The sequence below is a fragment of the Jaculus jaculus genome, chromosome 5 (assembly GCF_020740685.1).
Source record: "Jaculus jaculus isolate mJacJac1 chromosome 5, mJacJac1.mat.Y.cur, whole genome shotgun sequence".
NCBI classification, from domain to species: domain Eukaryota; kingdom Metazoa; phylum Chordata; class Mammalia; order Rodentia; family Dipodidae; genus Jaculus; species Jaculus jaculus.
This window is the reverse complement of record NC_059106.1, coordinates 68,795,854-68,819,246: the sequence shown is the minus strand read 5'-3', so window position 1 is coordinate 68,819,246 and position 23,393 is coordinate 68,795,854. Positions and strand designations below refer to the sequence as shown.

At 43.1% G+C, this 23,393-nt stretch overlaps 1 protein-coding gene across 2 annotated transcripts in view; it reads left to right on the top strand.

Annotated features, from left to right (window-relative positions):
- Window positions 1-22,231, top strand: part of LOC101612102 (protein argonaute-4) — a 56,861-nt gene extending 34,630 nt beyond the window's left edge. For both annotated transcript variants that reach the window (XM_045149616.1, XM_045149615.1), the window contains exons 14-18: window positions 4,191-4,506; window positions 4,645-4,779; window positions 15,067-15,168; window positions 15,398-15,597; window positions 18,423-22,231. In XM_045149616.1, coding sequence (XP_045005551.1) covers window positions 4,191-4,506; window positions 4,645-4,779; window positions 15,067-15,168; window positions 15,398-15,597; window positions 18,423-18,531 — 862 coding nt within the window. In that variant the 3' untranslated portion in view covers window positions 18,532-22,231. The remainder of the gene's footprint in view (window positions 1-4,190; window positions 4,507-4,644; window positions 4,780-15,066; window positions 15,169-15,397; window positions 15,598-18,422) is intronic.
- The last annotated feature ends 1,162 nt before the right edge of the window (window positions 22,232-23,393 follow it).

Genomic DNA, 23,393 nt, shown 5'->3' with positions numbered 1-23,393 from the left:
GTTCTAAATAGACAGCCCCAGAGCTAGGGATGTAGTTTAGTTGTACAGTGCTTGCCTATTATGTGAGACCTTGAGTTCAGTCCCTAGCACTACGACAAACAGACAGACAGATCAATCATCCCCCAAAGGAAACTGCTATTCTGGCCTGTATTACTGTTAGTTTTCTCTGTTTTAACCTTGACATAAGTAGAACCATACTGCATATACTATCTTGTGTATCTTCTTTTGCTCAACGTTATATCTATGCAGTTCACTTACATTATGGTATTTAATAGTAGTTACCTGTTTTCATTACTATGAGTCATTTCATTATGTAAATTAAATAATAAATCCCACAGTTTATCTCTTCTGCCATTGACCTCCTAAATACTTTGTGCAATTCTACAGTATTGGTGGATGTACACATCTCTCCAGCCCCCCCCCCATTTCCCATTTTTAAAAAATATTTTTTATTCATTTATTAGAGAGAAAGAAAATATGGTCACTCCAGGGCCTCTTGCCACTGCAAACAAACTCCAGAAACATGTGCCATTTTTTGCATCTGGCTTTATTAGGGTCCTGGGGAATTGAATCCAGGCTGTTCGGCTTTACAATGAAGCTGCTAACCATCTCTTCAAGCCCCTAGAATTTTTATTTATTTATTTTTTTCTTTTTTCCCAATTTTTATTAACATTCTCCATGATTATAAAAAATATCCCATGGTAATACCCTCCATCCCCCTTCCCCCACTTTCCCCTTTGAAATTCCATTCTCCATCATATCCCCTCCCAATCTCAATCATTCTAGTTACATATATACAATACCAATCTATTAAGTACCCTGGGTTTGATCCCTATGACTCAATAAACCAGGTGTGGTGGCATACACCTGCAATCCCAGCACTCCATTCCAGATTCTACGGCAGGAGGATCAGGAAGTTCAAGGTCATCCTTGACTACATAGAGAGACTAGGCTAACCTGGGCTACATGAGAACTCTCATGTTTCAAAACAAAAGGATTTTTTGTGAAGATTAGATGACTTAGTAGGTGTAGAGTGCTTAACACAGTTGTTGAGTTGCTGGACATAATGCATGTAAGTTATTGTTATGTTACGCACATGTTTACTATGCATACATATCTGTGGCTGTTAATTATTCTGTGTCAGGCCTATGCTGTGTGATGATACTGAGAGATAAACGTGACCCAGTCTCTGCCTTATGAACCTCATCTTTTTAAAAAATACTTTATTTATGTTTAAAATATTTTTATTTATTTGCAAGCAGAGAGAGATAGAGAAGGGATATAGACAGAGAGAATGGGTGCCTCAGGGCCTCCAGCTGCTGCAAATGAACTCCAGATGCATATGCCACTTTGTGCACCTGGCTTTACACGGGTACTTGGAAATTGGACTTGGGTCGTTAGTCTTTGTAAGCAAGTGCCTTAACTGCTGACTTATCTCTAGCCCTTATTAATTATTTATTTTATTTTATTTTAATTTATTTGAGAGACAGAGAGAGAAAGGGGTGGAGATGGAGAGAGAATAGTGTGACAGGGTACTGAAATTGAACTTCAAACGCATGTGCCACTATGGGCATCTGGCTTATGTGGGTACTGGGAAATCAAACCTGGGTCCTTAGGCTTCACAGGCAAGTTCCTTAACTACTAAGCCATCTCTGCAGCACTGATTTATTTATTTGTAAGCAGAGAGAAAATGTATATGTAAGAGTGAGTATTGCTGAGCATGGTGGCACATACCTTTAATCCCAGCACTGGAGAGGCAGAGGTAGGAGAGTTGCCATGAGTTTGAGGCCACCCTGAGACTACTTAGTGAATTTTAGGTCAGCCTGGACTAGAGTAAAACCTTACCTCGAAAAACACCCAAAAAAAAAAAAAAAAAAAAGAGTGAGTATGGGCACTTCAGAGCCTCTTGCCACTAGAAACAAACTCCAGATACATACACCACTTTATTCATCTGGTTTTATGTGGGTACTGGGGAATTTGGGCTCAGGTGACAGGCTTTGCAAGCAAGTGCCTTTTTAACCACTGAGCAATCTCCTAGCACAGAACCTCATATTTACTTTAGTATTTATTACATGGAATTGTCAGTTTGGCATGCTGTCTCTATTGTAGTTTGTGCTGGGCATGGTGGCACATGCCTTTAATCTGAGTACTCAGGAAACAAAGGTAGGAGGATCACCATGAATTTGAGGCCACCCTGAGACTTCATAGTGAATTCCGGGTCAGCCTGGGCTACAGCAAGACCCTACCTTAAAAAAACAAAATAAAAGCAAGGCATGGTGGTGCACACCTTTAATCCTAGTACTCAGGAGGCAGAGGTAGGAGGATTGCAGTGAGTTCAAGGCCACCCTGAGACTACATAGTTAATTACATTACAGGTCAGCCTGGACCAGAATGAGACCCTACCTGAAAAAAAAAACAAAAATAAAATAGACAAAATGTAAAAGAATATAGTCCCAAGTGCTACATTTAGGAATACTGTAGGGCTGGTTGCCTCAGTGTATCAAATGTTTGCCATATAAACATGAGTACTGAGTTTGGATCCCGGGGTTCACATAAAGAGCTGGACACTGACAGGTCCCTGTAATCCTAGCTCACTTGCAGTGAGGTGAAAAGCAGAGGCAGAGAAATCCCCTGGAAGCTCACAGGCCAGCTAGCCTGGCAGCAGTGAACAATGAGTGATTACTTTAAAACATGGTAGGCTCGGGGACTGGGGAGATGGCTTAGCGGTTAATTACATTTGCCTGCAAAGTCAAAGGATCCAGGTTTGATTCCGTAGTACCCGCGGAAGCCAGATGCACAAGGTGGTACATATGTCTGGAGTTGCCAGTGGTTGGAGGCCCTGGCACACCCATTCTCTCTATCTCTTTGTCTCTCTCTCCCCCTTCCTCCCTGTCTGTGCCTCTTTCAAACAAAGAAATCTTTAAAAAAATTCAAAAAAAGAAGGAGAGATGACATATTTAAAAAAACAAACAAGCCAGGCATGGTGGTGCATGCCTTTAATCCCGGCACTTGGGAGGCAGAGGTAAGAGGATTGCTGTGAGTTCAAGGCCACCCTGAGACTACATAGTGAATTCCAGGTCAGCCTGGGCTACAGTGAGACCTACTTCAAAACAAACAAACAAAAACCCAAGCTCATTTATTTGGCACTGATTTTTCTATCAAAAAAAAAAAAAAATCATGCATGCTTTTTTGGTAAAAGCTAGTCAGAAACCTGAGGTGTGCTGGTGTTATGTCTATAATCTCAACATTTGGGAAGCACAAGCAGGATTATGGGTTCAAAACCAGCATGAGCTGAATAAATAGCACAACTCTGTCTGAACTCCACTCACACACACACACACACACAAATTATAGCCAAAAAGATAAATATGATGTGAGGTTTATATGTGTGTGGGGGGGTCAGAGGGCAGTCCCTGGTAAGTCTTTGCCTTCTACTATGTTTATTTATTTATTTTGAGGTAAGCCCAATTTTTTTTTTCTTTTAATGAGAAAGAGCAAGAGCAAGCAAGAGAGAGAGAGAATTGGCACACCAGGGCCTCCAGCCACTGTAGTCAAATACCTCCTCCTACTTCTGCCTCCCAAGTGCTGAGAGTAAAGGCATCGCCACCATCATGTCTGTGTGGTTTTTTTTTTTTTTTTTTTTTTTTTGGCTTTTTGAGGTAAGGTCTCACTCTAGCCTAGGGTGGTCTAGAATTCACTGTGTAGCCTCAGGATGGCCTCAAACTCATGGCGATTCTCCTACCTCTGCCTCCCGAGTGCTGGGATTAAAGGTATGTGCCGCCACGCCTGGCTGAATTCATTTTTTTCAACCAATATTTATTGATTGTCATGTATAAGCTAAGCAGTGTTATAGGCACTAGGGATATAGTAATGATCAAGGCAAATAAAAATATCTACTATTGTAGAGATATTTGTGTAGACAAAAAAAAATAGATAAGCAAAAATATGGGTATAAGTGAGAGACTATGGACCAAAATATTATCTGCCCAAAGGAAAAACAGACTTGATTCTCTTCTCTCAGTAGGTTATCTTAAAGGCACTGAGAATGTAGAAGGTTAGTGTCTTCTCCCATTAGACACAAGCTCTCTCTTCTAAGCCTTTTTCTGTGGTTATCTGTGATGATAGTTTTTCCGAATCTAAAGATTTGCACTTGAATGTCTGAGTGGCACTGTCTCCTTAAATCTGAGCAGGCCCTCGGTGTTCCAGCAGCCTGTCATCTTCCTGGGAGCAGATGTCACGCATCCCCCTGCGGGGGATGGGAAGAAGCCCTCCATTGCAGCTGTGGTGGGCAGCATGGATGGCCATCCCAGCCGGTACTGTGCCACGGTCCGGGTGCAGACATCCCGGCAGGAGATATCCCAGGAGCTCCTCTATAGTCAGGAGGTTATCCAGGACCTGACTAACATGGTTCGAGAGCTGCTGATCCAGTTCTACAAGTCCACACGCTTCAAACCCACTCGCATCATCTACTACCGTGGAGGGGTATCAGAGGGACAGATGAAACAGGTACTGTCACCAGTTCAGTGTTGTCCTGTGGGACTTGTAGGAATCTGATGAAGCTTTCTCTCATCTGTACTTGATAAGTCAGATCTAGGGATTCTAGGCGAGTTTGCAATGAAACAGAACTCCATTTCTGTCTCCTAGGTAGCTTGGCCTGAGCTGATAGCAATTCGAAAGGCATGTATAAGCTTGGAAGAAGACTATCGGCCAGGAATAACATATGTAGTGGTGCAGAAAAGGCACCACACGCGACTCTTCTGTGCAGATAAAACAGAAAGGGTAAGAGGACATCATGTCAGCTTCCTTAGCTGACACTGTGGCCAGCGATTAGTTTTATTAAGACTGGGTATGCTTACCAATATTAATAACCTACTAACCTTCTGAACAGTCAAACCTAAATGACCAATTTTGAATAATCCAAGTTTCAAGAATTATGTTTCAGCCAGGTGTGGTGGCGCGCACCTTTAGTCCCAGCACTTGGGACACTGAAGTAAGAGGATTCCTGTGGGTTCAAGACCGCCCTAAGGTTACAGTGAGTTCCAGGTCAGCCTGTGCTAGAGTGAGGCTCTGTCTTAAAAAGACCAGGGGGGAAAAAAAGAATGGATATTTCTCTTGTGTGTCAGAAATGCTGGTTTCTAGAGTTTTTTTTTTTTTTAATTTTTATTTTATTTATTTATTTGAGAGCGACAGACAGAGAGAAAGACAGATAGAGGGAGAGAGAGAGAATGGGCACGCCAGGGCTTCCAGCCTCTGCAAACGAACTCCAGATGCGTGCGCCCCCTTGTGCATCTGGCTAACGTGGGACCTGGGGAACCGAGCCTCGAACCAGGGTCCTTAGGCTTCACAGGCGAGCGCTTAACCGCTAAGCCATCTCTCCAGCCCTAATTTTTATTTTATTTATTTATTTGAGAGCGACAGACAGAGAGAAAGACAGATAGAGGGAGAGAGAGAGAATGGGCACGCCAGGGCTTCCAGCCTCTGCAAACGAACTCCAGACGCATGCGCCCCCTTGTGCATCTGGCTAACGTGGGACCTGGGGAACCAAGCCTTGAACCCGGGTCCTTAGGCTTCACAGGCGAGCGCTTAACCGCTTAGCCATCTCTCCAGCCCTCTAGAGTTGTTTTGTGTGGGTGATATTATTTGATTTTTTTTTGAGGGAGACTGATCAGAAACATGCCAGGTACATCATGTTACAGGCAACTTTAAATTGGAGGATTTTGTGTGTTCTATTGTTGTATTGTATGTATGTGTGTATGTGTTTTGCTAGGAATCAAACCCAGGACCTCGCCCATGCCCCTAGCTACTTTTTTGGGCAGGTGAAGGAGATATATGTGAATAGTTTGTGTGTGTGTTTGTATGCACATTCATATATGTGTGTGCAGGCATGTATGTATAAGTATATGTGTGATTGTGGGTGTGGGAGCCAGAGGTGGTGTCTCCTCAATTTTTTTCTTTCTTCTTCTTCTTTTTTTTTTTTTTTTTGTTAGGGTCTCACTGTAGCCCAGTGTAGCAGACAGATTTAGGTTCGCCTGAGATGAACTTCCAGACCAGGCACAGTTATGGAGGAAGGGATCTTTATTGAAGCTTACAGATCCAGGAGAAGTTCCATAATGGCAGAAGAAGCTGGCCTGCCTTCACAGGCCCAAGCAGAGAGAGGGAAGTACAAGCTTAAAAGCCAAAAGCCACAGCACACTTCAGGAACTCCAGCTAGGCACATTTTGTATATCTTTAGATTGAAATCGGAAACCCACCACCACACCTTAAGATCACCCAGTGACATTGCCTCGAGCCAGGTAGCCAGCAGATGCAAACTACAAACAATAAAGAACTGAATATATTGGGGGCCATCTATTCAAGCCACCACACCCAGGCTGACTTAGAATTCACTATGTAGTCTCAGGGTGGTCTTGAACTCATGGCGATCCTCCTATCTCTGCCTCCCTAGTGCTGGGATTAAAGGTGTGCACCACCATGCCTGGCTCAATTGTCTTTTGAGACAGGATCTCTCTCGCTGGACTCAGAACTCACCCAGTGAGCTAGACTAGCTAACCAGTAGGCCCTGGAGATCCCGTGTCAGCCTTCCCAGGACTAGGATCACGAGTACGTGGCAGCACACCTGACATTTATATGGATGCTGGAGATCTGAACTCGTGTTTTCATGCTTCTGTGGCAAGCAGTTTACCTACTGAGCCATCTCCCCTCTGCTACCTTTGAGCACCCATGCCGGAAGCACAGTATGAGGGCACGAAGAAGAAACTCCCTTCCCAGCGACTGCGTATCATGCAGGGAGTTCTGTGATGTCATGCTCACCACAGGAAAAACACTTCTCTGGTCCATAATGCACTTATGGTAGTCTGACTGAGGCTTTCTCAGTTTTATGTTGTTGAGAAAGCAATCTGCATTCTTCAGTAACAACACTTTGGGCTTGATCTTGCCCCAGGCCAGTGATGTGCAGTGTGGCATGCACTCCGGGCGCAGCCACAGCTCCCAGTTTGTCACACTGTCACGTGAGTGAACAGCCCGTGTTCTACAGGATTGCTAAACTGTGATCTTTTAGAAGGTTAGGTAGGTTAAGTTAAGTGCAGTTTTGATTTATGAAGACTTTATTTTACAGGGGGTTTGTTGGACATAGCCCCTTTGTAAGCTGAAGTACATCCACATTCTCACCTGTAAAACATGATTAAGAACATCTCTGGGGCTGGAGAGATGGCTTAGTGGTTAAGGCATTTGTCTGCAAAGCCAAAGGACCCTGGTTCGATTCTCCAGGACCCACATAAACCAGATGCACAAGGGGGCGCACGCGTCTGGAGTTCGTTTGCAGTGGCTGGAAGCCCTGGTGTGCTCATTCTCTCTCCCTCTCAAATAAATAAAGAAATAAGTTTAAAAAAAAAAATCTCTGCACACACCTATAATCCCTATACTCAGGAGGCTGAGGTAGGAGGATTACTGTGAGTTCAAGGCCACTCTGAGACCACATGGTGAATTCCAGGTTAGCTTGGGTTAGAGTGAGACCCTACCTCAAAAAAAATCAGATTAATAAATAAATGCTAATTTAGTATATAAGTCCCAGCACTTGATGAAAGATATTTTATGCTATCTGTTTATAATTTCATGAGCTTGTTTGGAGGTTTTAGCAAGGGAGCACATCTACTTACATACCCTTGACCAAAGACCAGACCTCCTTCTGGGAAGGTTGTCCTCTTAGAAGAATGCGGTGTCGGGAGGGATACATACATGGAACAGGGAGGGACTCAGCCAGGTCAGCAAAATCAACCCTGGAGATCAGTGGGGTAACAGGAGTCACAGCTAGATTGCCCTCACATCCTATAACTTTGAATAACTTTGCTGCTTTGATTTTTTTTAGATTTATTTTTATTTATTTATTAGAGACAGAGCAAGGAGTGGGGAAGAGAAAGTGAGAATGGGTGTGTCAGAGTCTCTAGCTACTGCAAACAAACTCCAGATGCATATACCACCATGTGCATCTGGCTTATGTGGAACCTGGAGAATTGAACTTGGGTCCTTAGGCTTCACCGGCATGTGCCTTAGCTGCTAAGCCATCTCTCTAGTCTGCTGCTTGATTTTTGTTGTTGTTGTTGTTGTTTTCTTTTTGTTTTTTTGAGGTAGGGTCTCACTGTAGCCCAGGCTGTCTTGGAATTCACTCTGTATTCTCAGGGTGGCCTCGAACTCACTGTGATCCTCCTACCTCTGCCTCCCATGTGCTGGGATTAAAGCTATGTAACACCATGCCTGGAGAGTTCCAGTTCTCTAGTTTACCAGCATCTCCAATTCTCTGAGCATGCCTCTGGCCAGTCTCCATCTCTGAATCTGTCTAATTTCCCACTTGCTTCCCTTCTACTCTCAAGGGGAACAAATGATTTGTTTAATCATGAAGCATGTTGCAAATATGTGATAGCAGGGCTTGGGAGATGGCTCAGCAGTTAAAGGTGCGTGCTTGCAAAGGCTACTGGGCTGGGTTCGATTCCCAAGCCACCATGTAAGCTGGGTGCAAGTGTCTGACATTAAATTGCAGCAGTAAGGGGCCCTGGCACCCCCTTCCCACACACCCACGCACATGCAAGTAAACACATGAAAGAAAAACTCCTAGTCAGGTCTGAAGTGCTGTAGTTTTTAAAATTGTTTTCTGTTCCCCATGGCATTTGTCCCAAACTTTTGATACTTTTCTTAAATCTCCCACCCTGTCCATGAATCCTTAGTACCAATGAAGGTCTACCTTATGCACTGATAGTGTGTGTTAAGCATACTGTCTTCCCATGTCTTGCCTTCTGTTGTCCCAGAAAAACATTATCTGGAAGGCATGAGTTTTCTATTAGCTCTCCTCCAGACCCAAACTTCCTTAGACTATGTGCTTTCTTTATTTTTTTTTAAATTTTGTTTATTTTTATTTATTTATTTGAGAGTGAAAGAGATAGAGAGAGGGCGAAAGAGAGAGAGAGAGAATGAGCTCACCAGTGCCTCCAGCCTCTGCAAATGAACTCCAGATGCATGTGCTACTTTGTGCATCTAGCTTATGTGAGAACTGGGGAATTGAGCCTCGAACCAGGGTTCTTAGGCTTCACAGGCAAGTGCTTAACTGCTAAGCCATCTCTCCTTCCCTGATCATGTGCTTCTTACGTCCTTCCTCATATCTCTGGCTAATCTCTCCATCTATGCTTTTACCCCAATTCTTTCTGCTTTCTCTAGAGTCTCATTTTGTAATAATGACCCTTTTTTTTTTTTAAGTTTCAATCTCCCCTTTAAAAAAAATATTTAGTTGAGAGAGAGAGAAAAAAAAATGAGCATGCCAGGGCCTCCAGCCACTGCAGACAAACTCCAGATGTATGCACTACCTTGTGCATCTGGTTTATGTGGGTATTGGGTAGTAAAATTTGAGTCCTTTGGCTTTGCTGGCAAGTGCCTTAATGGTTAAGTCATCTCCCTAGCCCACTTTTCTTTTTTTTTAATTTATTTGTTTTAATTAAATTTAATTTTTTTGCCTACCTCTGCAATCAGACTTTCTTTGACTTCCTCCTAATCTTTACCCACTGCCGTTTTCTGGTCTTCAATACTTTTCCTTCTCTTCAACCTCAACTCTGTGTTTAGCCGCATCCACTTTTCTGGGCTCACTTGTTCTCCTTGAGAGTAGAAAGCAAGCAAATACGCAAACAGACAGATAGAGAGATGGAGATTAGCCAGAGGCATGCTCAGAGAATTGGAGATGCTGGTCAGGGGGTAAATAAAATGAGCTAAAGAAATATAAATATGTGTGCTTGCATAGTATATGGGAGCACATGTGGAGGTCAGAGGACAACAGTGTATCATTCATGTTCTTCCTTCTTTGTTGTTGCTGTTTTGCTATTGGGAAGGCCAGTCTAACTCACTCATAAGCTTTAGGATCCTCCTGGCTCCACCTCTCATTGCTTTCTCTCCAGCCCCTCAATCTTCTCTTTCTGTGACTCAAATCTTCCTCAGTTCTCCCAGTAAACATTCCTTAACTTTGCTCCTCCATCCTTCTACCTGCTGCTTTATCTTTTCTTCTTTTCATGACTTTTCTTTGAAGGAAAAAAAAAAGTCATTTGACTTTCTGTCTGTACCCTCTCACACCATACTTCATACGCTAGCCTGACTGATTTCAGGAAGCCAGGAGTTCAAGAGAAAACTGAAGCTCCATGCCTTTCACATCCCTTGTCGGGTCAGAGTCCCACACTGCCCTCTCTCTTTGCAGGACTTAAAGCCACATTGCCTTTTTTGGCCATAGCAATATGACTTTCCCACTTTACTACCTACCTCTGCAATCAGACTTTCTTGGACTCTTCCTCCTTCTCTTCTTTACCTACTACTGTTTTCTGGTCTTCCATACTTTTCCTTCTCAACCTCAACTCTGTGTTTAGCCTCATCCGCCTTTCTGGGTCCACTTGTTTGCTTATCAACATTCCTAGCCCTAAGCCACCCTGTGTGGCTCCTGGTTTGTACTGTGAATGATCTCTACCAGGCGTTTTCACTTAGCTGCTCTTTGGGCATTGTTCAGCCTACAGATGCTAGGCAGTATAATGAGAACAACAAAAAGGCCCTTATAGCAGCTTCCAGAGATTCAAGACATTCACTGTGGCTCTGCTGCAGCTGTGACCCCACTGTCCTCCCTTTGGAACTTAGCCTGAGAGAGACATCTATCTGGAGCCTCGCCACTGACTGTGGCGGAAGGGAAAATAGATACAAGGACAAGCCGTGTGTTGGTTCTTGAAGTTTCTGCCCAGAAGCAACACATTTTGTCAGTCATGACCATTGCTGAGGTAAGTGCTGAATAACCCTCCCCCAGAGAAGGGCAAGGGAAGATTTGGCACCAGCAATATACTTTGCCACAGGCAATTTAAGCAAAACACCTAAGCCTTCCACCTAATATTTTATCCCCATCCAAAACCTTTTTCTTCCCCAATTTTCCTTTTATTCTGTTACTTAGCATCAATAGTTTGAGTCATCACAATTCTTCTACCTTTTTGTCCCTCCATATCCAATGGATCAAACCATCCTCAGTGTTCTGCCTCCAAATCATTCTCAAGTTTGTGTGTTCCCACCATCCTAGGCAGTTTGCCTGTAGTACAAGAGACTCCTAGCAACTCCATTTCCATCCTGCCTTCATCCCATTTCACGGTTTCTAAAATACATGCCACTGCTCAAAACCCTTGAAGGATCCTCCATTGCTGACCAAACACTCCTTTGCTCTTTAGTGTTTTTCCAAGGGCTCCAAATTCATTTCCTCTTTCACCCTGACCTTAGAAATCTACAACATGCATTCTTTTTTTTAAATTTTTTTTATTTATTTATTTGAGAGCGACAGACACAGAGAGAAAGACAGATAGAGGGAGAGAGAGAGAATGGGCGCGCCAGGGCTTCCAGCCTCTGCAAACGAACTCCAGACACGTGCGCACCCTTGTGCATCTGGCTTACGTGGGACCTGGGGAACCGAGCCTCGAACCGGGGTCCTTAGGCTTCACAGGCAAGTGCTTAACCACTAAGCCATCTCTCCAGCCCGCATTCTTTTTTTAATTATCAAATTGTATTTATTGATGGGAGTACAAAGCCAAGGAAAGGCACTCATGTGGCTAGAGATTCCATGTGGAAGGTCTGAAAAAAAAAAGAGAGAGAAAAGAAAGTTCAGGAAGCTCCTTCCATGTGGGGAGCTGAAGGGAGTATAGAATCCATGTGGAGAGTAAGGGCTGTGGGGCCTCCCCTTGACTTAACCCAGCTGGGCCTGGGCCCCAGCTGAGGGAAACACTCACTCACAGCTGGAAGTTCCCAAGTGGTCAGAGGGCCTGCCCTCCCCTTGCAAAGGTATTTATAACCTTAGTGGTGGGCTGTCTTCCAGCTCAGGTGAACCAGAGAGACTTCTGGTTGGTTAGGGCTCGGGGCTATCTCAGGAAGAGGTTAGCCCTGACACCAAGTTCTGAGGGCTGAACTTGACCAACCCCAATGTTTAATTCCTATGAAAGACCTCCCTCCCAGGAGGGTCCTTGTTGTTTGTGTAAAAACAGGTGTAGGGAACTAGGCAAGAGCTAAGAAGCCAGATCATCTTTGATTTCTAGCAAGTACAGAAATCCTGCCCCCCCCCTTTTCTTTTTACTTCCAAGAGTCCAGTCACCCTAACTGTACTCCTTCTCATTCCCCGTCTCATGAGAAGACACTGTAAGTGCTGTTAGAGGAGAGGGGCGATGACATCAAATCTTGAGTGACCACATCCATCCCGTACCTTCTTTCCATTTTTGTTAAGGTGGAAGTACAGTAATACCTCTTGGCATTAGTTTATACAAATGCATGTACTTCTGTAGCCACCTCCACAATTAGGATGTATAAATTCCATTACACTAAAACTTCTTTTTTTTTCAGTGCTGGGGGCTGTGTGTGTGTGTGTGTGTGTGTGTGTGTGCGTCTGTGTGTTTATATGTCTGTCTGTCTGTGTATCTGTGTGTGTATTCATGCAACTATTGAATTCTATCCTCAGTCTTTTTGCTTTTTTTTTGGTTTTTCGAGGTAGGGTCTCACTCTAGCCCAGGCTGACCTAGAATTCACTCTGTAGTCTCAGGGTGGCCTCAAACTCACGGCAATCCTCCGACCTCTGCCTCCCAAGTGCTGGGATTAAAGGCGTGCACCACCACACCTGGCTTCTTTTTGCTTTTTATTTTGTTTTTATTTTTTATTTTTGTTTGACAGAGTGAGAAAGATGCAGATAGAGTAGAGAGAGAATGCATCAAAGCCTCCATCTGCTGCAAACGAACTCGACACACCTTCCACCTTGTGCTTCTGGCTTACATGGGTCCTGGGGAATTGAACCTGGGGTTTTGCAGGCAAGCACCTTAGCTGCTAAGCCATCTCTCCCTCTCCAGCCTGTTTTTGCTTTTTTTTTTTTTTTTCCAAGGTAGGGTCCCACTCTGGTCCAGGCTGACCTGGAATTCACTATGTAGTCTCAGGGTGGCCTTGATCTCAGTGATCCTCTTACCTTTCCCTCCCAAGTGCTGGAATGCTGGAATTAAAGGCATGTGCCACCACGCCCAGCTTTTTTTTTTTTTTTTTTTTAATATATTTTAAGGTAGGGTCTCGTTCTAGCACAGGCTGACCTGGAATTCACTGTGCTGTTTTTGCTTTTTAATTTGAAATTGGTCTCACTAAACTGCCCAGGTTGGCATGAATTCACTCTGTAGCCCAAGCCTTGAATTGGGATCCTCCTGTTTCCACCTCCCAAGTAACTGGGATCACAGGCCTAAACCACCAAAAATTGTTTTGTGCTGTTTTTTCTTTTTGATGTTGGGTCTCCCTCTAGCCCAGGCTGACCTGGAATCCACTATGTACTCTCACTTGAAGTCAAAGAGATCCTCCTACCTCTGCCTCCCAAGTGCTGGGATTAAAGGTGTGTGCCACCACGCTTGGCTCTTATGTGCTGTTTGTTTGTTTGTTTTTGTTTTTTTAATTTGAGAGAGAGAGAGAGGGAATGAGAATTGGCACACTAGGACCTCAACCACTAAAACTGAACACCAGACGCTTCTGTCACCTAGTGGGCATGTGCAACCTTGCAGTTGCCTCACCTTTGTGTGTCTGGCTTAGGTGGGATCTGGAAAGTCCAACATAGGTCCTTAGGCTTCACAGGCAAGCGCCTGAACAGCTAAGCCATCTCTCCAGCACTGAAACTTATTTCTTTTCTTTTCTTTCCCCTTTTTTTTTTGTTTTTTGTTTTTTGTTTTTTCAAGCTAGGGTCTCACTCTAGCCCAGGCTGACCTGGAATTCACTATGTAGTCTCAGCATGGCCTTGAACTCATGCAGTCCTCTTACCTCTGCCTCCCAAGTGCTGAGATTAAAGGTGTGCACCACCATGCCTGGCTACTGAAATTCATTTCTTATCTTTTTTCTTTTGTGGGGCCAAAGATTGAACCCAGGGATTTGCTCATGCTGGGCAAGCACCCTACCACTGCATGACATTCTGATCCTTTTATAAAAAATATATTTTGGGCTGGAGAGATGGCGTAGTGATTAAGGTGCTTGTCTACAAAGCCAAAGGATCCAGGTTTGATTCCCCAAGACCCATGTAAGCCAGATGCACAAAGTGGAGCATGTGTCTGGAATTTGTTTCTAGCCAAAGGCCCTGGCACGTTTATTCTGTCTCTACCCGTTTCTCCCTCTCTCTGTCCAATAATAAAATTAAGATAAAAATTATATATACATATATGTATACACACACACATTTATTTATTTGCAAGAAGAGAGAAAAAGAAAGAGAATGGGTACACCAGCACCTCTTACTACTGTAAACACTCCATATGCATGTGTCATTCTGATCCTTACATTCCCATGTTTTCTCCCCATGTCTGGGCATACCAGTGTGCCATCTATAAATGTGTGGAAATATTATTGCAGAAAAACACAAGTAAGCTGGGCGTGGTGGTGCATGCCATTAATCCCAGCACGTGGGAAGCAGAGGTAGGAGTATCACTGTGAGTTTGAGGCCACCCTGAAACTACATAGTGAATTCCAAGTTAGTCTGGACTAGAGCTAGACCCTTCTGGGGGTGGGGTGGCGGGGGGAGAAGGGGAAAGGAAGAAAAAAAAAACCTCTAGGCTGAAATGGCTGACCTAAAGGAAAGTTACTATGGGATTCAACTTTTTTGTTTTTTAATTTTGTTTTGTTTTTTGAGATAGGGTTTTTTGCTCTAGCCTAGGCTGGCCTGGAATTCACTATGTAGTCTCATGCTGGCCTCAAACTCACAGTGATCCTCCTACCTCTGCCTCCCAACTGTTGGAATTAAAGATGTGCGCCACCATGCCCAGCAACTTTTTTGTTTTTGAGACTCTCAGCCCAGGCTGGCCTTGAACCCTTAATAGTCTTCCTGCCTCCGTTTCCTGTTTGCTGAGACTACAGGTGTAAACCACCATCCTCAGCTCAACATCTTGAAGTAAACTAGTTTTCAAGACTTCACTTTGGAGCAGTTTACCAACTTGTTACCAATAAACACCTAAAAGGAAAAAGTGTCCTGAGCATACCTTGGAGCTCTGATGACTAATTACTTTTTGTTGTTGTTAACAGGTGGGGAAAAGTGGCAATGTCCCAGCAGGCACTACGGTGGATAGTACCATCACCCATCCATCTGAGTTTGACTTTTACCTCTGTAGTCATGCAGGAATTCAGGTAATTTGGAAGCTGGTCCAGATCTTTGATCTGATTAGAGGAGATTTGCAAGTTCCGTAACTAGCTTGAGTAGACTTGTTAAACATTGTGCTTAACTTTGTTAATTGCTCTGTTCCAGAACTGTTATGTTTTGGTTTAGGTAACTACTTGTATGTGTGTTAGGATTAGGTTTTAGTTGCTCTCTTCTAGCCAAAACACATGAGGCATTAATCTAAAACTCTCTCTCCAGGGAACCAGCCGTCCTTCACATTACCAGGTCTTGTGGGATGACAACTGCTTCACCGCAGATGAGCTCCAGCTACTGACTTACCAGCTGTGTCACACCTATGTGAGGTGCACACGCTCAGTCTCTATTCCAGCCCCTGCCTATTATGCCCGGCTCGTAGCATTTAGGGCAAGGTATCACCTGGTGGATAAAGATCATGACAGGCAAGTTTCTCAAGCAAAATAAAATCTTTCTATTTTGGAAGCATGTTGGGCTGGGCTGATGGCTCAGCAGTTAAAGCACTTGCTTGCAAAGCCTGCTCATTCAGGTTCGATTCTCCAATACCTATATAAAGCCAGAGGTAAAAGTGGCACATGTTGTTTTCAAGGGCAAGAGGCCTGGTACACCCATACTCAGTTTTTCTCTCAAATAAAAATATTTTTAAAATAAAATCAACTCTTAAAGATTTAAGCTTCCATTTAAATTTGAAGTTACAAGGAACAAATAAAATTGAGTAAGATTCTGAGAGTTTATGTGACTTTTGGTCCAAAAAGTGCTCAGGTTTGTTTATACTTGCATTGTGTTTCTAAAAGTAGTCTTTAGAGGTGCCTGTGGTTTTCCCATAGAGCTAAGCGCATCTCAGTTCTGCAAAGATTCAAAAGGTGGCCAGCACAGTGTCCTGGCTCCAGTCAAATGCCCGTAGATTCTACGTCACGCATGGGAGAGTCCCAGCTAGTTCATCTTGTTTTCAGTATGGTGTAGAAAAATGCACCAGAGTGAACCTGGATGTATGTGGGTGGGGGGAGGGGGAACCAGGCCATTCCCACCCCCAGATAGGGATCTCAAGAGAATCAGATGTTTTGACCTGTTACTGAACTACTACTAAGAAGCCAAACTCTGCAGTAACTTTCTTTTCCAAATGACCATCTGTGACGTGTAGCAGTTTCTGGGCTCCACCCCAAGTCTGAGTTCAGCTGCTAAATAGTAGACATTCCACAGCAAGTCTATTGCTGTAAGGGTTTGGAAACACACTATTATGGAAAATGCCCAGCTGTGGTTTTGTGCCCTCCATTGTGTCATATACATTCATTCATTCAATGCATTAAGTAGGCACTGTATGCCCAGTGCTGTGCTTAGATAGTAGAAAGTACCAAGATGAGTGAGTCATGTTTCCCGCCCATGGTGATTTTATGCTTCAGCAGGGGAGACAATACAGGCAAATACAGAACTGACAAGGAGCCCAAATCAGTGTAGATAAAGGTACAGTGCTAGAGGCTTTATGGCTGGGTGGGTAGGGTTGGCTCTACAAAGAAAAGAGGGTTTTCAACATGCATGGAACAATGGGCATAAAGGAAAGAACGCCAGTAACAGTTTTGGACAGTAACAAGTTTTCTTTGGCTGGGACATTCTGAAGGCAAATGCAGGCATTGAGCTGGAAAAGTATGTTAAAACAAGATTGACTTTTTTTATAATGTATATTTATTTAGGCATTATTTAGCCACTACAAAAGAACTCCAGGTGCATGTGCCACTTTGTACATCTGGCTTTACGTGGGTGCTAGGGAATCAAACCCAGGCTACTTGTAAGCAAGTGACTTTGACCATTGAGCAATCTCTTCAGTCCAAGATTATCTTTGTGAAATGTAAAAAGCTATTCCTGGGTTAGAATAGATAGGACGTAACTGCAATTGAGTATGCAAGGCAGAGGAGAAGATAAAGTAAAAGATGACTAGGATTTTTGTTTTGTTTGGTTTGGTTTTATTTTTCAAGGTAGGGTCTCACTGTAGCCCAGGCTGACCTGGAATTCACTATGTAGTCTCAGGGTGGCCTCGAACTCATGGCCATCCTCCTACCTCTGCCTCCCAAGTGCTGGGATTAAAGGCGTGTGCCACCATGCCCGGTTATGATTAGGATTTTTGATCTTAGATCATGAGGATCATAATTACAGTTTAATGAGAAAAGTTAGCAGGCTGATAACATGGCTCAGTGATGGAGTGCAATGCCCTGGATTAAATCCCCAGTACTGAAGAAAAAAAAAAACAAGAAGAGGAATGGTGATTTACAGTTTACTAACCTCCTATGTTGCATGGTGTCTTGAAGTGTTTAGAAGTTGTTGTTTCTCCAAAAAGACCGAAGTTAGGGGAATTGTTACTTGTTCAAGGTTTTATAGCTTGTGAGGGGAGAATAACAAGAGACTGGTAGCTCAGTAACATTTGCTAAGAACTTTGCTGTTCTAGCACTATGCTAAGCTCATAGATTCATTCATTCAACAGATAATTTATTGAAATGTGATTGTATGTCAAACACCAGGGACATAGTTAGAAAGGCAAAGTTCCTGTTTTTGTGGAGTTTCCATTCCATTGGAGATATAATACTCAGTGATTTCTCAATTAACTTCAGTTTGGTTCTTTAGTACTCTGAATGAAAAACATAGTATTCTGTAAAAGCATGTTCTAGGTGACCCTAACCTGGATTTTGGAGCCAGGGAGGATTTTTAGGTGGAAAATGACATGTAACTGAAGCCTAAAGGGTGCATAGACATTAACCAGACATAATGAGCAGTGGAAGTCCTTACAGAGGTACTGTGAAAGACTTGGGGATTGGAGAGATGTCTCAGTGGTTAAAGGCACTTGCTTGCAAAGCCTGATGGCCTGAGTTCAATTCCTCAGTAAAGCCAGATGCCCAAAGTGGCACATGTGTCTGGAGTTTGTTTGCAGTGGCAGGAGGCCCTGGTGTATCCATTCTCTCTTTCTCTCTCTCTCTCTCTCTCTCTCTCTCTCTCTCTGCCCCCCATCAAATAAATAAATATTTTTTTAAAAAGAAAGACTTGGATCTTTGGAGACATTATTTTATTTAATTATTACCACTATCCATTAAATAAGTTGTATTTTTTTCAGTTGAATAAACAGAAAGCAAAAAAAAATTATTTGAGTAGTCCAGACTTGAGCCCAAGACACTCTCTACTCCAGTACTATTTGTGTTATTTGAAACATGTGAAGTTTGAAGTAGTCTTCTGTTATACTTGGCTTCTTGCTTTATTCTCGTTTCAGTGCGGAAGGCAGTCATGTGTCAGGACAGAGCAACGGCCGAGACCCTCAGGCCTTGGCTAAGGCCGTGCAGATCCACCATGATACCCAACACACGATGTATTTTGCCTGAAAGTCTCAGAAAAAGAACTCAACGAATTTGGCACCCCATGCAGCCTCAAATCCTTTCAAATCTGCACCACCTCTAGATAGACCCAAGTTGACTTCAGGTGGTCCTTCTACCAGCAGCGCGGAATAGTTGCACTGACTCTGTATTCTGCAGCACTGTCTGATGCATCGACAAAATTGAGCCATTTTTTTTAAAGTAATAGATACTCATAGATTATCTTTTCTGATGCACTGGACAGAATTTTTACCTCAACGTGCAAAGGCGATCAGCCTGATCTTTTAAAGGACTTTCCAAGAAAGGTTTCTATGGAGTATTTTGCTAGCTGTGGAGTTCACCGCGTCCCTCTAGTCTTAGAGGGGAAGAGGAACTTTTTTCTGTTCATGGAGTAGGGTGTGCGCATAAGGGAGAGAGAAACCAAACAGTCTACTTCAGTTCTGTGTAAACTATTTAATTGGGTGGACCCATAGACCTTTTTAATGGAGATTTCTAACTTTGCCACTGTAAATGCCTTTAACGAGCATTAATTTTTGAAAGTTTTACAGAGTTTTATTCCTTTTCCTACTTCACCTTGTTGATCTTTGCAGACCTGTGTTGGTGCAAGGACATGTTCCCAGTCGGTTGCACAATGTTTGGCTGCAGATTCAAACTGGCAGTTCTCATTTTTGGTTGACTTTTGTGAATGTGTGACTTAACAGCTGTGATACATATCACAGGGACAGACAACACTGCCATGGCAAAAGTACTCATGTTTCTCCCTGTTTGAAAAAAAAGTTAGCTTTTGGTATTTTTCCAAGTTTTCAAAAGTGCCCATTTTATGCTGCTGTGTGGTTTGTTAGATCTAAATGATTTGTAAACTTTTCTCATAGAAAGTTAACTTTGGCAATAAGCATTTTTTTAAAGGTTCCCCTCCTCCTCCCCATGACAATGTAGTTTTCTAGATGAGATTTCGGTATGATTTTATGAGCTATTTCTTATATAGCATAACCTGGAAATTTCTGAAACCAGTCAAAAAAGACATATATTTCCATGCCTTTTTAAAGAATTGTTTTTACCTGTTTTGTAATCACGTTGGTGTCCTATCACTTTGTTTTAAAATAAGCCAGAACCAGGATGCTTCCTTACTGGGTGGGCTTTTTTTGCCAGTCTTCGGGCACACTGAGTGATGCTGCTCTTGCAGAAATGTACCAGCATTTATCCTCCCCCCCAGCGCCCCACCAGAATCATTTCTCACACAATTATTTGCAGTGCAATTTTTTTTTCTTTTCTGTCAACCTGAAATGTACTTGGTGGGTTTTCCTTTCTTTTATTCAACTAAAACTGCATAGAAAAGGTTGACTTTTTTTTTTCTTCCTGGTAATAGATTCTGGATTCCACTCATAGGGAGACAGGATTCCTTCCTTGTCCAGACAAAGGAACTTGATCTAAAGCAGTTAAAATGTAGGGGAAAATGTCATCTGTATTTACTGTAGATAATAATACTTCGTAATGGACGACAGTTACATAATCTATGTAGTTCCAGCCAGTGTTTCCCAGCCCACATTTTACTCTATCCTGGAATGGCAGGATTGGGAGATGAGGGGCTCTGTATGGCTGAGGAAGGTGCTGGACAAAGGTAGACACAGTGCCGTTTTGTGTCTGGAGACTGTTCGTGGGAAACACTGGTCAGATGGTGAAGGGTATATTTGCTTGAACTCCTTCCTTGGTCCAAATCTGTCAAACTAGCCTTCTCAAAATCCCAGCAATATAAAGCACTGTTTTTCTTCAGTCTTTTAAACAAGCTTGTAAATACATTAATGTTTACATTTCCACGTGCTGTTGCTCAGTGGCGCCAACCAGTGTTTGCTGAGACTGATCTCCGAGAGTTTTATAATGTCAGTCAAGTTCTATGGCGCATTATGATGAGTGCAGACGTCCTTAACTCTACCAACAGTGGGAAGAAAGCAAGTTCCACGGCCGAAGCACAACATAGGCAGGAGGGAAGAGACAGCAGATGTTCATTTCCTAAGATTTTCCTTTTTTGCAAATACCTCACTTGGATAATACAAATCAGGACATGTTGGCGAGGAGCTGGCTGCTGCTTTTATTCACACTTGTTCAGGGAGAACACAGAAAACACTCTTCAGCACAGCCGCTCTGGACCCAAGAGGAGGAAAAATGGAAGCTTTTTAGGAGGAGTACTCCCCTGAAGTACAAGATGGGAAGAACTCTTGGTGACTGGCTGGCTGGCCAGCGGGCACCACACCTGCACTTGAGTGCCTCGGGCTTGCTCGTTCAATGCACGGAAGAGCTCTCGCTGTCTCCTGGCATCTGTGGAGCAGGGAGCAAGGCCAGGTGCCCACACACCCGGATCCCCTTCCCTGCACTTGGGCTCTACGCTTAACTTTAAACAGTACGTTTGTAAGGCCTCAGTCAGTCCTCGTTTGCTGGGGCCAATCAACGTGGTGGTGGAGGAAAAGCCGGGAGGCCTATTTTTATAGGAAAATAGTACCATTAAGGGTGCAATGCTGTCATTTTGGACAAAAGGAAAGAAATATGGAAGAAGTAGGATTATTGGAAACAATTTGCTGAGGGGAGACTCTTTAAGAGGAAATCACTGCAGAACCAGTTGCTGTAACACTATCGCCAGCAACTCTTGGTGCATAGTTTTAATTTAGGTTTGAGAGCTCACATAGGCAATCCCCTCGAGACTGAATCGTTATGCATGTGTCAATCAACGGGAGGTGTGCATTCTCTAGAAGTAGTGTTAGGCTGCTTTTTTGTTTTTGCTTTTGTTTTTGTTTTTAATGCAGCCTACTTAGGCCCTGTCATGTGGCGTGAAAGATTTAAATGTAGCAATGCTAAAATAACAGTTTGGGGATAAGGAGCAGGACAGGAAGAGAGTGGTGAAGACCCAAATGTTGAACCAATTATATTTTGTTGTTGTTAGATGTTGAATCCTGAGCGGTTTATAAAGTGAGCCAGCTGGCTTCATGAAGCCAGTGTTCTGGGCAGGCAAAAACACATTCATTCTTACTGTAAATTCTCTTTGCTGCTTCCAAAGGTGATAATTTCCAAGCAGCTATGTTCTCTATGGTCTGTCTGGTGCCCAGCCTATATATATGAGCTTATCTACCTGGCTGAGCTACCTACCCCTTCCCATAGGAAAAGGTAGACACTGTTTAACTAGGCTTACCCCCTCCACCCTGCCCTAGCCACCCTTTGAGGGTGTCTTGCTCAGTAGCAGTGTGGTAGCTCTGCTTTCATTTTAAGAAAGTGGAGCTAAGGGCATTGTATCAATACTGCATCAACTCCAAGAATTGTTCCTTCTCACATTAAAGAAAGGATCTTGTTATCAATGAACTGTTTTTGTATCCCTTGCTATTGACATATTCCTGATCTTTCTATGTCTAGTGGCTGAACATGTTTGTATCTGCTCATTTGACTAATGGCGTGATTTTTTTTTTGTTTCAATATGGTTAGACTTGTAATATTTCAAAATGTATTTTATTAATTTGGACTGGATGTATGTCTCTAGCAATACGAGGTACTTTCTAAGCTATTAAGGGAGGGCTCATTTAAATTTTACTTTTTTTTTTGGCCTGCAGGGATATTTTATGTTTATGTGTCCAAAAAGAGAGAGAGAGAAAAAAATATGAATAAATTGGCATTCTTGTGCCAAAACTTGTTCTTCTTGTCAGTTGTCTAATAAATGTGCTACATAGTATAATAATGACGTCATATATGATTGCTTCCTCCATTTGAGAAATTTGACAAAGAAAATAATAAGTAGGGCAGAGAGATGGCTTAGTGGTGAAGATGCTTGTTTGTGAAGCCTAAGAACCAGGTTCAATTCCCCAGTCCCCACATAAGTCGGATGCACAAGGTGGCTGGAGTTCATTTGCAGTGGCTAGAGGCCCTGGCATGCCCATTCTGTCTCTCTCTCAATTTCTCAAATAAATAATTAAATAAAGTACGTTTTAAAAAAAGAAGAAAGAGCCAGGCGTGGTGGCGCACGCCTTTAATCCCAGCACTCAAGAGGCAGAGGTAGGAGGATCACTGTGAGTTCAAGGCTACCCTGAGACTACATAGTTAATTCCGGGTCAGTCTGAGCTAGAGTGAGACCCTGCCTTGAAAAAAACAGTAGGGAAAAATAGGAAAATTGGAGTTGCCATTTGGGAATTTTAGATTTCACAAATGGCTGGTGTAGTAGTGATGCATAACTTTAATCACAGGAGAATCACCATGAGTTCAAGGTCAGCCAGGAGCTAGAGCTGCAGAGTAAGTTTCAGGTCAGCCTGGGCTAAATTGAGACCTTACCTCAAAAACAAAACAAAAAAAAAATTAAAAATTTTTCTGGCCAGGCATGGTGGCTTATACCTTTAATCTCAGCACTTGGGAGGCAGAGGTAGGAGGATCGCCATGAGTTTGAGGTCACCCTGAGACTAGTGAATTTCAGGTCAGCCTAGACTAGAGTAAGACCTTACCTTAAAAAAAACTGGAGAAATAGCTTAACAGTTAAGGTGCTTGCCTGCAAAGCCAAAGGATCCAGGTTTGATTCTCCAGTGCCTACATAAACCGGATGCACAAGGTAACACATGCATCTGGAGTTAGTTTATAGTGGCTAGAGGCCCTGGCACACCCATTCTCTGTCTGTCTGCCTCTCTCCCTCTCTCTCTCTCTAATAAATAAAATAAATTGAAAAGACATATATTTATTTATTTATTTATTTATTTATATTCCCAAGCATAGAGAGAAAAAGAAAGAGAATGGATGCTCCAGGGCCTCTTGCCACTGCAAACCCGAGCAGACACATGTGCCACATTATAAATCTGGCTTTATATAGCACTGGGGAATCGAACCCAGACTATCAGGCTTTGCAAGAAAGC